General features: G+C 47.9%; 1 protein-coding gene across 1 annotated transcript in view; it reads right to left on the bottom strand.

The window, feature by feature from the left end:
* Positions 1–5394: 5394 nt before the first annotated feature.
* The window catches only part of drg2 (developmentally regulated GTP binding protein 2), an 85010-nt gene continuing 74671 nt past the window's right edge, over positions 5395–15733 (bottom strand). The window contains 6 exon segments of the mRNA XM_065016211.1: positions 5395–5977; positions 7526–7579; positions 7699–7757; positions 10852–10940; positions 12744–12820; positions 14102–14199. Coding sequence (XP_064872283.1) covers positions 5891–5977; positions 7526–7579; positions 7699–7757; positions 10852–10940; positions 12744–12820; positions 14102–14199 — 464 coding nt within the window. The 3' untranslated portion in view covers positions 5395–5890.

Below are 15733 nucleotides of genomic sequence, written 5' to 3'. Positions count from 1 at the left end.
GTTTTACAGTACATTTCCCGACACACACACACACACACACACACACTATCTGGGAGTTTAGCTGTCAATGTTCGACTAGTCAGAGGTGAAGATCACCAAACATAATCTAAATCTGTTCCTGAGGCTTGTAAAGTGATTGTAAAATAAAACATTAAAACGCGATGACACCCAGAGCTTTCTATCACAGAAGGGCTCGTCACACCTTTCAGTAATCCACTCTAGTGATTGTAAACGTGATGACACCCAGAGCTTTCTATCACAGAAGGGCTCGTCACACCTTTCAGTAATCCACTCTAGTGATTGTAAACGTGATGACACCCAGAGCTTTCTATCACAGAAGGGCTCGTCACACCTTTCAGTAATCCACTCTAGTGATTGTAAACGTGATGAAACCCAGAGCTTTCTATCACAGAAGGGCTCGTCACACCTTTCAGTAATCCACTCTAGTGATTGTAAACGTGATGAAACCCAGAGCTTTCTATCACAGAAGGGCTCGTCACACCTTTCAGTAATCCACTCTAGTGATTGTAAACGTGATGACACCCAGAGCTTTCTATCACAGAAGGGCTCGTCATACCTTTCAGTAATCCACTCTAGTGATTGTAAACGTGATGACACCCAGAGCTTTCTATCACAGAAGGGCTCGTCACACCTTTCAGTAATCCACTCTAGTGATTGTAAACGTGATGACACCCAGAGCTTTCTATCACAGAAGGGCTCGTCATACCTTTCAGTAATCCACTCTAGTGATTGTAAACGTGATGACACCCAGAGCTTTCTATCACAGAAGGGCTCGTCATACCTTTCAGTAATCCACTCTAGTGATTGTAAACGTGATGACACCCAGAGCTTTCTATCACAGAAGGGCTCGTCACACCTTTCAGTAATCCACTCTAGTGATTGTAAACGTGATGACACCCAGAGCTTTCTATCACAGAAGGGCTCGTCACACCTTTCAGTAATCCACTCTAGTGATTGTAAACGTGATGACACCCAGAGCTTTCTATCACAGAAGGGCTCGTCACACCTTTCAGTAATCCACTCTAGTGATTGTAAACGTGATGACACCCAGAGCTTTCTATCACAGAAGGGCTCGTCACACCTTTCAGTAATCCACTCTAGTGATTGTAAACGTGATGACACCCAGAGCTTTCTATCACAGAAGGGCTCGTCACACCTTTCAGTAATCCACTCTAGTGATTGTAAACGTGATGACACCCAGAGCTTTCTATCACAGAAGGGCTCGTCACACCTTTCAGTAATCCACTCTAGTGATTGTAAACGTGATGACACCCAGAGCTTTCTATCACAGAAGGGCTCGTCATACCTTTCAGTAATCCACTCTAGTGATTGTAAACGTGATGACACCCAGAGCTTTCTATCACAGAAGGGCTCGGCATACCTTTCAGTAATCCACTCTAGTGATTGTAAACGTGATGACACCCAGAGCTTTCTATCACAGAAGGGCTCGTCACACCTTTCAGTAATCCACTCTAGTGATTGTAAACGTGATGACACCCAGAGCTTTCTATCACAGAAGGGCTCGTCATACCTTTCAGTAATCCACTCTAGTGATTGTAAACGTGATGACACCCAGAGCTTTCTATCACAGAAGGGCTCGTCACACCTTTCAGTAATCCACTCTAGTGATTGTAAACCTGATGACACCCAGAGCTTTCTATCACAGAAGGGCTCGTCACACCTTTCAGTAATCCACTCTAGTGATTGTAAACGTGATGACACCCAGAGCTTTCTATCACAGAAGGGCTCGTCACACCTTTCAGTAATCCACTCTAGTGATTGTAAACGTGATGACACCCAGAGCTTTCTATCACAGAAGGGCTCGTCACACCTTTCAGTAATCCACTCTAGTGATTGTAAACGTGATGACACCCAGAGCTTTCTATCACAGAAGGGCTCGTCACACCTTTCAGTAATCCACTCTAGTGATTGTAAACGTGATGACACCCAGAGCTTTCTATCACAGAAGGGCTCGTCACACCTTTCAGTAATCCACTCTAGTGATTGTAAACGTGATGACACCCAGAGCTTTCTATCACAGAAGGGCTCGTCACACCTTTCAGTAATCCACTCTAGTGATTGTAAACGTGATGACACCCAGAGCTTTCTATCACAGAAGGGCTCGTCACACCTTTCAGTAATCCACTCTAGTGATTGTAAACGTGATGACACCCAGAGCTTTCTATCACAGAAGGGCTCGTCATACCTTTCAGTAATCCACTCTAGTGATTGTAAACGTGATGACACCCAGAGCTTTCTATCACAGAAGGGCTCGTCACACCTTTCAGTAATCCACTCTAGTGATTGTAAACGTGATGACACCCAGAGCTTTCTATCACAGAAGGGCTCGTCACACCTTTCAGTAATCCACTCTAGTGATTGTAAACGTGATGACACCCAGAGCTTTCTATCACAGAAGGGCTCGTCACACCTTTCAGTAATCCACTCTAGTGATTGTAAACGTGATGACACCCAGAGCTTTCTATCACAGAAGGGCTCGTCACACCTTTCAGTAATCCACTCTAGTGATTGTAAACGTGATGACACCCAGAGCTTTCTATCACAGAAGGGCTCGTCACACCTTTCAGTAATCCACTCTAGTGATTGTAAACGTGATGACACCCAGAGCTTTCTATCACAGAAGGGCTCGTCACACCTTTCAGTAATCCACTCTAGTGATTGTAAACGTGATGACACCCAGAGCTTTCTATCACAGAAGGGCTCGTCACACCTTTCAGTAATCCACTCTAGTGATTGTAAACGTGATGACACCCAGAGCTTTCTATCACAGAAGGGCTCGTCACACCTTTCAGTAATCCACTCTAGTGATTGTAAACGTGATGACACCCAGAGCTTTCTATCACAGAAGGGCTCGTCACACCTTTCAGTAATCCACTCTAGTGATTGTAAACGCGATGACACCCAGAGCTTTCTATCACAGAAGGGCTCGTCACACCTTTCAGTAATCCACTCTAGTGATTGTAAACGTGATGACACCCAGAGCTTTCTATCACAGAAGGGCTCGTCACACCTTTCAGTAATCCACTCTAGTGATTGTAAACGTGATGACACCCAGAGCTTTCTATCACAGAAGGGCTCGTCACACCTTTCAGTAATCCACTCTAGTGATTGTAAACGTGATGACACCCAGAGCTTTCTATCACAGAAGGGCTCGTCACACCTTTCAGTAATCCACTCTAGTAATTGTAAACGTGATGAAACCCAGAGCTTTCTATCACAGAAGGGCTCGTCATACCTTTCAGTAATCCACTCTAGTGATTGTAAACGCGATGACACCCAGAGCTTTCTATCACAGAAGGGCTCGTCACACCTTTCAGTAATCCACTCTAGTGATTGTAAACGTGATGACACCCAGAGCTTTCTATCACAGAAGGGCTCGTCACACCTTTCAGTAATCCACTCTAGTGATTGTAAACGCGATGACAACTTTTCCCCACTAATGGTTCAGGATGGGGGGAAGCTAATGTATAATGGTTCAGGAAGCTGATCCCAGATCTGTACCTAACAGGGGTGTTATGAATCTTATGTATAATGGTTCAGGAAGCTGATCCCAGATCTGAACCTAACAGGGGTGTTATGAATCTTATGTATAATGGTTCAGGAAGCTGATCCCAGATCTGAACCTAACAGGGGTGTTATGAATCTTATGTATAATGGTTCAGGAAGCTGATCCCAGATCTGAACCTAACAGGGGTGTTATGAATCTTATGTATAATGGTTCAGGAAGCTGATCCCAGATCTGTACCTAACAGGGGTGTTATGAATCTTATGTATAATGGTTCAGGAAGCTGATCCCAGATCTGTACCTAACAGGGGTGTTATGAATCTTATGTATAATGGTTCAGGAAGCTGATCCCAGATCTGAACCTAACAGGGGTGTTATGAATCTTATGTATAATGGTTCATAGGGGGAAGCTGATCCCAGATCTGTACCAGGGGTGTTATGAATCTTATGTATAATGGTTCAGGAAGCTGATCCCAGATCTGAACCTAACAGGGGTGTTATGAATCTTATGTATAATGGTTCAGGAAGCTGATCCCAGATCTGTACCTAACAGGGGTGTTATGAATCTTATGTATAATGGTTCAGGAAGCTGATCCCAGATCTGAACCTAACAGGGGTGTTATGAATCTTATGTATAATGGTTCATAGGGGGAAGCTGATCCCAGATCTGAACCTAACAGGGGTGTTATGAATCTTATGTATAATGGTTCAGGAAGCTGATCCCAGATCTGAACCTAACAGGGGTGTTATGAATTTTATGTATAATGGTTCATAGGGGGAAGCTGATCCCAGATCTGTACCTAACAGGGGTGTTATGAATCTTATGTATAATGGTTCAGGAAGCTGATCCCAGATCTGAACCTAACAGGGGTGTTACCTCCATCTCCTTACGTCTGTAGACTACAGAACCATTTCAATTCAACACCTCCATCTCTGCTGTCAGTCTCCTTCCTTCTGTAGACTACAGAACCATTTCAATTCAACACCTCCATCTCTGCTGTCAGTCTCCTTACTTCTGTAGACTACAGAACCATTTCAATTCAACACCTCCATCTCTGCTGTCAGTCTCCTTCCTTCTGTAGACTACAGAACCATTTCAATTCAACACCTCCATCTCTGCTGTCAGTCTCCTTACTTCTGTAGACTACAGAACCATTTCAATTCAACACCTCCATCTCTGCTGTCAGTCTCCTTCCTTCTGTAGACTACAGAACCATTTCAATTCAACACCTCCATCTCTGCTGTCAGTCTCCTTCCTTCTGTAGACTACAGAACCATTTCAATTCAACACCTCCATCTCTGCTGTCAGTCTCCTTCCTTCTGTAGACTACAGAACCATTTCAATTCAACACCTCCATCTCTGCTGTCAGTCTCCTTACTTCTGTAGACTACAGAACCATTTCAATTCAACACCTCCATCTCTGCTGTCAGTCTCCTTCCTTCTGTAGACTACAGAACCATTTCAATTCAACACCTCCATCTCTGCTGTCAGTCTCCTTCCTTCTGTAGACTACAGAACCATTTCAATTCAACACCTCCATCTCTGCTGTCAGTCTCCTTCCTTCTGCAGACTACAGAACCATTTTAATGGCTGTCATTTCAATTCAACACCTCCATCTCTGCTGTCAGTCTCCTTACTTCTGTAGACTACAGAACCATTTCAATTCAACACCTCCATCTCTGCTGTCAGTCTCCTTACTTCTGTAGACTACAGAACCATTTTAATAGCTGTCTTTTCAATTCAACACCTCCATCTCTGCTGTCAGTCTCCTTCCTTCTTGCTGGATTGGAATTCAAAAACAAGACAAATTGCAACCAATGGAAGAAACAAAAACCACAAAAACAAATTGTGTCCATTTCACGTTCGTGGAATTTATTTAGTTTCCCTTGTCATTCTGGATGCGTTTAAATGTCAACAAAGTTAAAATACGTTGCTTCCTGTCCTCTTGTAACCCAGATGGCATCTGGTTCTTGATTGGTTATTTTTTGTTGTTTGTTCTAAATGCAAAATAAGAATCAGGACTTTAGAATCTACTGTACCACTGGTTCTGGATAAATCAACTTCCTGTTATTGTTTTTTTTAACTCCTCCCACCCATCTTGTATTCCGTCCAATCAGAAGGCCTGTTTTTTACTAACTCCTCCCACCCATCTTGTATTCCGTCCAATCAGAAGGCCTGTTTTTTACTAACTCCTCCCACCCATCTTGTATTCCGTCCAATCAGAAGGCCTGTTTTTTACTAACTCCTCCCACCCATCTTGTATTCCGTCCAATCAGAAGGCCTGTTTTTACTAACTCGTCCCACCCCCAAGCCCGTCATCGGTCCTATCCCGAAGAGCTGTTTCACTTCTTAACAATCTGGATGACGTCCTCGTGCTCCATGATGTGCGTCAGCCCCACCCGCTGGGGGTCGAACTTGGTGCTGGTGCCCTGGGAACACAACAGGCACAAAATGGAGTCAACTTGGTGCTGGTGCCCTGGGAACACAACAGGCACAAAATGGAGTCAACTTGGTGCTGGTGCCCTGGGAACACAACAGGCACAAAATGGAGTCAATTTGGTGCTGGTGCCCTGGGAACACAACAGGCACAAAATGGAGTCAACTTGGTGCTGGTGCCCTGGAACACAACAGGCACAAAATGGAGTCAATTTGGTGCTGGTGCCCTGGGAACACAACAGGCACAAAATGGAGTCAATTTGGTGCTGGTGCCCTGGGAACACAACAGGCACAAAATGGAGTCAACTTGGTGCTGGTGCCCTGGAACACAACAGGCACAAAATGGAGTCAATTTGGTGCTGGTGCCCTGGGAACACAACAGGCACAAAATGGAGTCAACTTGGTGATGGTGCTCTGGAACACAACAGGCACAAAATGGAGTCAACTTGGTGCTGGTGCCCTGGAACACAACAGGCACAAAATGGAGTCAACTTGGTGCTGGTGCCCTGGAACACAACAGGCACAAAATGGAGTCAACTTGGTGCTGATGCCCTGGAACACAACAGGCACAAAATGGAGTCAACTTGGTGCTGGTGCTCTGGAACACAACAGGCACAAAATGGAGTCAACTTGGTGCTGGTGCCCTGGGAACACAACAGGCACAAAATGGAGTCAACTTGGTGCTGGTGCTCTGGAACACAACAGGCACAAAATGGAGTCAACTTGGTGCTGGTGCTCTGGAACACAACAGGCACAAAATGGAGTCAATTTGGTGCTGGTGCCCTGGGAACACAACAGGCACAAAATGGAGTCAACTTGGTGCTGGTGCCCTGGGAACACAACAGGCACAAAATGGAGTCAACTTGGTGCTGGTGCCCTGGAACACAACAGGCACAAAATGGAGTCAACTTGGTGCTGGTGCTCTGGAACACAACAGGCACAAAATGGAGTCAATTTGGTGCTGGTGCCCTGGGAACACAACAGGCACAAAATGGAGTCAACTTGGTGCTGGTGCCCTGGAACACAACAGGCACAAAATGGAGTCAACTTGGTGCTGGTGCTCTGGAACACAACAGGCACAAAATGGAGTCAACTTGGTGCTGGTGCCCTGGAACACAACAGGCACAAAATGGAGTCAACTTGGTGCTGGTGCCCTGGAACACAACAGGCACAAAATGGAGTCAACTTGGTGCTGGTGCCCTGGAACACAACAGGCACAAAATGGAGTCAATTTGGTGCTGGTGCCCTGGAACACAACAGGCACAAAATGGAGTCAATTTGGTGCTGGTGCCCTGGAACACAACAGGCACAAAATGGAGTCAACTTGGTGCTGGTGCCCTGGGAACACAACAGGCACAAAATGGAGTCAACTTGGTGCTGGTGCCCTGGGACACAACAGGCACAAAATGGAGTCAACTTGGTGCTGGTGCCCTGGAACACAACAGGCACAAAATGGAGTCATGAAAGAAAAGATACAGTGTTTTATAAACGCAGAAGAGGGCAAACCCAACGTTGCTAGCACGGGGGTGCTGCTAACTTACCCAGACCAGGGCGTACTTGAACTGGCTGGCTAACGTTCTGTGGATCCGATGGCACTGCAGGGGGAGAGAGAGGGGGAGAGACCGTCGGTAAGGCTTTAGCTCAGCGGGTTAACACAGTCTGGCGCCGAACACCTGGGTTCAAAGCCAGGATTGTCGGTGTGTTCAAGCCTCACCACGTGTTCTACAGACGCTCCTCTTCTCATGATGATGGCGTCGCTGAAGTCAGGCCTCTCTGAAACAACAAGACCCACAATTCAACAGGAGACGCCAGGGGTTCTACACACAGCGTGGGAGACACCAGGGGTTCAACACACAGCGTGGGAGACACCAGGGGTTCAACACAGCGTGGGAGACACCAGGGGTTCAACACACAGCGTGGGAGACACCAGGGGTTCAACAGGAGACACCAGGGGTTCAACAGGAGACACCAGGGGTTCAACACACAGCGTGGGAGACACCAGGGGTTCAACACAGCGTGGGAGACACCAGGGGTTCAACACACAGCGTGGGAGACACCAGGGGTTCTACAGGAGACACCAGGGGTTCAACACACAGCGTGGGAGACACCAGGGGTTCAACACACAGCGTGGGAGACACCAGGGGTTCAACAGGAGACACCAGAGGTTCAACACACAGCGTGGGAGACACCAGGGGTTCAACAGGAGACACCAGGGGTTCAACAGGAGACACCAGGGGTTCAACACACAGCGTGGGAGACACCAGGGGTTCAACACAGCCTGGGAGACACCAGGGGTTCAACACAGCGTGGGAGACACCAGGGGTTCAACACACAGCGTGGGAGACACCAGGGGTTCAACACACAGCGTGGGAGACACCAGGGGTTCAACACACAGCGTGGGAGACACCAGGGGTTCAACAGGAGACACCAGGGGTTCAACAGGAGACACCAGGGGTTCCACACACAGCGTGGGAGACACCAGGGGTTCAACACAGCCTGGGAGACACCAGGGGTTCAACACACAGCGTGGGAGACACCAGGGGTTCAACACACAGCCTGGGAGACACCAGGGGTTCAACACACAGCCTGGGAGACACCAGGGGTTCAACACACAGCGTGGGAGACACCAGGGGTTCAACAGGAGACACCAGGGGTTCAACAGGAGACACCAGGGGTTCAACACACAGCGTGGGAGACACCAGGGGTTCAACACACAGCGTGGGAGACACCAGGGGTTCAACACAGCGTGGGAGACACCAGGGGTTCAACAGGAGACACCAGGGGTTCAACACACAGCGTGGGAGACACCAGGGGTTCAACACACAGCGTGGGAGACACCAGGGGTTCAACACACAGCGTGGGAGACACCAGGGGTTCAACACACAGCGTGGGAGACACCAGGGGTTCAACACACAGCGTGGGAGACACCAGGGGTTCAACACACAGCGTGGGAGACACCAGGGGTTCAACACAGCGTGGGAGACACCAGGGGTTCAACAGGAGACACCAGGGTTCAACACAGAGCGTGGGAGACACCAGGGGTTCAACACACAGCGTGGGAGACACCAGGGGTTCAACACACAGCGTGGGAGACACCAGGGGTTCAACACACAGCGTGGAGACACCAGGGGTTCAACACACAGCGTGGGAGACACCAGGGGTTCAACACACAGCGTGGGAGACACCAGGGGTTCAACACACAGCGTGGGAGACACCAGGGGTTCAACACACAGCGTGGGAGACACCAGGGGTTCAACAGAGCCTGGGAGACACCAGGGGTTCAACACAGCGTGGGAGACACCAGGGGTTCAACACAGCGTGGGAGACACCAGGGGTTCTACACACAGCGTGGGAGACACCAGGGGTTCTACACACAGCGTGGGAGACACCAGGGGTTCTACACACAGCCTGGGAGACACCAGGGGTTCAACACACAGCGTGGGAGACACCAGGGGTTCTACACACAGCCTGGGAGACACCAGGGGTTCAACACAGCGTGGGAGACACCAGGGGTTCAACACAGCGTGGGAGACACCAGGGGTTCTACACACAGCGTGGGAGACACCAGGGGTTCAACACACAGCGTGGGAGACACCAGGGGTTCAACAGGAGACACCAGGGGTTCAACAGGAGACACCAGGGGTTCTACACACAGCGTGGGAGACACCAGGGGTTCAACACACAGCGTGGGAGACACCAGGGGTTCTACACACAGCGTGGGAGACACCAGGGGTTCAACAGGAGACACCAGGGGTTCAACACACAGCCTGGGAGACACCAGGGGTTCAACACACAGCGTGGGAGACACCAGGGGTTCAACACAGCGTGGGAGACACCAGGGGTTCAACACAGCGTGGGAGACACCAGGGGTTCAACACACAGCGTGGGAGACACCAGGGGTTCAACACACAGCCTGGGAGACACCAGGGGTTCAACAGGAGACACTAGGGGTTCAACACACAGCGTGGGAGACACCAGGGGTTCAACACACAGCCTGGGAGACACCAGGGGTTCAACACACAGCCTGTGAGACACCAGAGGTTCAACAGGAGACACTAGGGGTTCAACACACAGCCTGGGAGACACCAGGGGTTCAACAGGAGACACTAGGGGTTCAACACACAGCGTGGGAGACACCAGGGGTTCAACACACAGCGTGGGAGACACCAGGGGTTCAACACAGCGTGGGAGACACCAGGGGTTCAACACAGCGTGGGAGACACCAGGGGTTCTACACACAGTGTGGGAGACACCAGGGGTTCAACACACAGGGTGGGAGACACCAGGGGTTCAACACAGCCTGGGAGACACCAGGGGTTCAACACACAGCGTGGGAGACACCAGGGGTTCTACACACAGCGTGGGAGACACCAGGGGTTCAACACACAGCCTGTGAGACACCAGGGGTTCAACAGGAGACACTAGGGGTTCAACACACAGCGTGGGAGACACCAGGGGTTCAACAGGAGACACCAGGGGTTCAACACACAGCGTGGGAGACACCAGGGGTTCAACAGGAGACACCAGGGGTTCAACACACAGCCTGTGAGACACCAGGGGTTCAACACACAGCGTGGGAGAGTGTGTGTTTACGATTGGATTGCTGTGTGTGTGTGCACATTTGAGTGTGTATGTGAGTGAGCATGAGCCTGTGTCCATTTCTGAATTCTCCTACATCCTAAATAGTAGGCCTTTAAGTATGAGAAAAAGTCAAATAGGATGCGACAATTTGAAACTCATTCAGCCTATGACAACAGCTGATCAGTTAGATATGGGGAGGAGCTACCGACATCAACCAATAGCAGGCAACAACAAAATCGAACATGACGCATTCTCAGTATACGGGGGTTGGGGGGGGGGCGTGTACCTCCTCTCTTCTTTGTGTAAAGACAGATGAGCGCCAGGTATTCCCACAGCCTCTCTAACAGGAAGTCCAGGTTCAGCTTCATCCCACAGCTAACAGAGAGAACACAGTCAGACGGAGAAGAGACAGTCAGACAGAGAAGAGACAGTCAGACAGAGAAGAGACAGTCAGACAGAGAAGAGACAGTCAGACAGAGAAGAGACAGTCAGACAGAGAGGACACAGTCAGACAGAGAGGACACAGTCAGACAGAGAGAACACAGTCAGACAGAGGACACAGTCAGACAGAGAAGAGACAGTCAGACACAGTCAGACAGAGAAGAGACAGTCAGACAGAGAAGAGACAGTCAGACAGAGAAGAGACAGTCAGACAGAGAAGAGACAGTCAGACAGAGAAGAGACAGTCAGACGGAGAGTACAGTCAGACAGAGAGAACACAGTCAGACGGAGAAGAGACAGTCAGACGGAGAAGAGACAGTCAGACGGAGAAGAGACAGTCAGACGGAGAGAACACAGTCAGACAGAGAGAACACAGTCAGACGGAGAAGAGAGTCAGACAGAGAAGAGACAGTCAGACAGAGAGAACACAGTCAGACAGAGAGAACACAGTCAGACAGAGAGAACACAGTCAGACGGAGAAGAGACAGTCAGACGGAGAAGAGACAGTCAGACGGAGAAGAGACAGTCAGACAGAGAGAACACAGTCAGACGGAGAAGAGACAGTCAGACAGAGAAGAGACAGTCAGACAGAGAAGAGACAGTCAGACAGAGAAGAGACAGTCAGACAGAGAAGAGACAGTCAGACAGAGAAGAGACAGTCAGACAGAGAAGAGACAGTCAGACAGAGAAGAGACAGTCAGACAGAGAAGAGACAGAGAGAAGAGACAGTCAGACAGAGACAGTCAGACAGAGAGACAGTCAGACAGAGAAGAGACAGTCAGACAGAGAAGAGACAGTCAGACAGAAGAGACAGTCAGACAGAAGAGACAGTCAGACAGAGAAGAGACAGTCAGACAGTCAGAGAGAAGAGACAGTCAGACAGAGAAGAGACAGTCAGACAGAGAAGAGACAGTCAGACAGAGAAGAGACAGTCAGACAGAAGAAGAGACAGTTAGACAGAGAAGAGACAGTCAGACAGAAGAAGAGACAGTTAGACAGAGAAGAGACAGTCAGACAGAGAAGAGACAGTCAAACAGAGAAGAGACAGTCAGACAGAGAGAACACAGTCAGACAGAGAAGAGACAGACAGACAGAGAAGAGACAGTCAGACAGAGAAGAGACAGTCAGACAGTGAAGAGACAGTCAGACAGAGAAGAGACAGTCAGACAGAGAAGAGACAGTCAGACAGTGAAGAGACAGTCAGACAGTGAAGAGACAGTCAGACAGAGAAGAGACAGTCAGACAGTGAAGAGACAGTCAGACAGAAGAGACAGTCAGACAGTCAGACAGAGAAGAGACAGTCAGACAGAGAAGAGACAGTCAGACAGAGAAGAGACAGTCAGACAGAGAAGAGACAGTCAGACAGAGAAGAGACAGTCAGACAGAGAAGAGACAGTCAGACAGAGAAGAGACAGTCAGACAGAGAAGAGACAGTCAGACAGAGAAGAGACAGTCAGACAGAGAAGAGACAGTCAGACAGAGAAGAGAGAAGAGACAGTCAGACGGAGAAGAGACAGTCAGACAGTGAAGAGACAGACAGTCAGACAGTGAAGAGACAGTCAGACAGAGAAGAGACAGTCAGACAGAGAAGAGACAGTCAGACAGAGAAGAGACAGTCAGACAGTGAAGAGACAGTCAGACAGTGAAGAGACAGTCAGACAGTGAAGAGACAGTCAGACAGTGAAGAGACAGTCAGACAGACAGTCAGACAGACAGACAGACAGGGTAGTTTCTGACCTGATGACAACGCTGTGGGGTTCGTGGGCCAGTCTGTCCACCTCCTCTATAGAGATCTGATCCACCTTGTTATACACCTACACACACCACTACATATTCATTGTGGACTGATACAGAACAGGTACGTATAAACATAGAGCTAGAACATAGAGCTAGATCATAGATCAGGTAGGTATAAACATAGAGCTAGATCATAGATCAGGTACCTACGTATTAACATAGAGCTAGATCATAGATCAGGTAGGTATTAACATAGAGCTAGATCATAGATCAGGTACGTATAAACATAGAGCTAGATCATAGATCAGGTAGGTATAAACATAGAGCTAGATCATAGATCAGGTAGGTATAAACATAGAGCTAGATCATAGATCAGGTAGGTATAAACATAGAGCTAGATCATAGATCAGGTAGGTATAAACATAGAGCTAGATCATAGATCAGGTAGATCAGGTAGGTATAAACATAGAGCTAGATCATAGAAGGTAGGTATAAACATAGAGATAGATCATAGATATAAACATAGAGCTAGATCATAGATCAGGTACCTACATATTAACATAGAGCTAGATCATAGATCAGGTACGTACGTATAAACATAGAGCTAGATCATAGATCAGGTACATATAAACATAGAGCTAGATCATAGATCAGTTACGTATAAACATAGAGCTAGATCATAGATCAGGTAGGTATAAACATAGAGCTAGATCATAGATCAGGTACCTACATATTAACATAGAGCTAGATCAGTTACGTATAAACATAGAGCTAGATCAGGTACCTACGTATTAACATAGAGCTAGATCATAGATCAGGTACGTATTAACAGAGCTAGATCATAGATCAGGTATGTATTAACATAGAGCAAGATCATAGATTAGGTACCTACGTATTAACATAGAGCTAGATCATAGATCAGGTAGGTATAAACATAGAGCTAGATCATAGATCAGGTACCTACGTATTAACATAGAGCTAGATCATAGATCAGGTAGGTATTAACATAGAGCTAGATCATAGATCAGGTACGTATAAACATAGAGCTAGATCATAGATCAGGTAGGTATAAACATAGAGCTAGATCATAGATCAGGTACGCATGTATAAACATAGAGCTGGATCATAGATAAGGTAGGTATAAACATAGAGCTAGATCATAGATCAGGTAGGTATAAACATAGAGCTAGATCATAGATCAGGTACGTACGTATAAACATAGAGCTAGATCATAGATCAGGTACCTACATATTAACATAGAGCTAGATCATAGATCAGGTACGTACGTATAAACATAGAGCTAGATCATAGATCAGGTACATATAAACATAGAGCTAGATCATAGATCAGATACGTACGTATAAACAGGGCATGTAAACTCGGTTCCCAACAATGACGTCGATGAAGTCATCAGGAGTGCTGTCTTCTCGGAACAGAACCTCCGCATTGAAGATTTCTGAGGTGGATCGTTAAGGTTCTACCTACTGTTCCGAGGTGGATCGGTAAGGTTCTACCTACTGTTCCGAGGTGGATCGTTTAGGTTCTACCTACTGTTCTGAGGTGGATCGTTAAGGTTCTACCTACTGTTCTGAGGTGGATCGTTAAGGTTCTACCTACTGTTCCGAGGTGGATCGTTAAGGTTCTACCTACTGTTCTGAGGTGGATCGGTAAGGTTCTACCTACTGTTCTGAGGTGGATCGGTAAGGTTCTACCTACTGCTCTGAGGTGGATCGGTAAGGTTCTACCTACTGTTCTGAGGTGGATCGTTTAGGTTCTACCTACTGTTCTGAAGTGGATCATTAGGTTCTACCTACTGCTCTGAGGTGGATCGTTAAGGTTCTACCTACTGTTCTGAGGTGGATCGTTAAGGTTCTACCTACTGTTCTGAGGTGGATCGTTAAGGTTCTACCTACTGTTCTGAGGTGGATCGGTAAGGTTCTACCTACTGTTCTGAGGTGGATCGTTTAGGTTCTACCTACTGTTCTGAGGTGGATCATCGTGTCTGTAGTCAGTGGTGTCTGTAGTTGGTGGTGTCTGTATCTAGTGGTGTCTGTATCTAGTGGTGTCTGTATCTAGTGGTGTCTGTATCTAGTGGTGTCTGTATCTAGTGGCGTCTGTATCTAGTGGCGTCTGTATCTAGTGGCGTCTGTATCTAGTGGCGTCTGTAGGTAGTGGTGTCTGTAGGTAGTGGTGTCTGTAGGTAGTGGTGTCTGTAGGTAGTGGCGTCTGTATCTAGTGGCGTCTGTATCTAGTGGCGTCTGTAGGTAGTGGCGTCTGTAGGTAGTGGCGTCTGTAGGTAGTGGCGTCTGTAGGTAGTGGCGTCTGTAGGTAGTGGTGTCTGTATCTAGTGGTGTCTGTATCTAGTGGCGTCTGTATCTAGTGGCGTCTGTATCTAGTGGCGTCTGTATCTAGTGGCGTCTGTATCTAGTGGCGTCTGTAGGTAGTGGTGTCTGTAGTTAGTGGCGTCTGTAGGTAGTGACGTCTGTAGTTAGTGGTGTCTGTCTCTAGTGGTGTCTGTAGGTAGTGGTGTCTGTATCTAGTGGTGTCTGTAGGTAGTGGTGTCTGTAGTTAGTGGCGTCTGTAGGTAGTGGCGTCTGTAGTTAGTGGTGTCTGTCTCTAGTGGTGTCTGTAGGTAGTGGTGTCTGTATCTAGTGGTGTCTGTAGGTAGTGGTGTCTGTAGGTAGTGGCGTCTGTAGGTAGTGGCGTCTGTATCTAGTGGTGTCTGTATCTAGTGGCGTCTGTATCTAGTGGCGTCTGTATAGTGGCGTCTGTATCTAGTGGCGTCTGTAGGTAGTGGTGTCTGTAGTTAGTGGCGTCTGTAGGTAGTGACGTCTGTAGTTAGTGGTGTCTGTCTCTAGTGGTGTCTGTAGGTAGTGGTGTCTGTATCTAGTGGTGTCTGTAGGTAGTGGTGTCTGTAGTTAGTGGCGTCTGTAGGTAGTGGTGTCTGTAGTTAGTGGTGTCTGTCTCTAGTGGTGTCTGTAGGTAGTGGT

Source organism: Oncorhynchus nerka, unplaced genomic scaffold (genome assembly GCF_034236695.1).
Source record: "Oncorhynchus nerka isolate Pitt River unplaced genomic scaffold, Oner_Uvic_2.0 unplaced_scaffold_1086, whole genome shotgun sequence".
NCBI classification, from domain to species: Eukaryota; Metazoa; Chordata; class Actinopteri; order Salmoniformes; family Salmonidae; genus Oncorhynchus; species Oncorhynchus nerka.
Note: the sequence above shows the minus strand (reverse complement) of the source record. Positions and strands in the feature narration are given on the sequence as shown.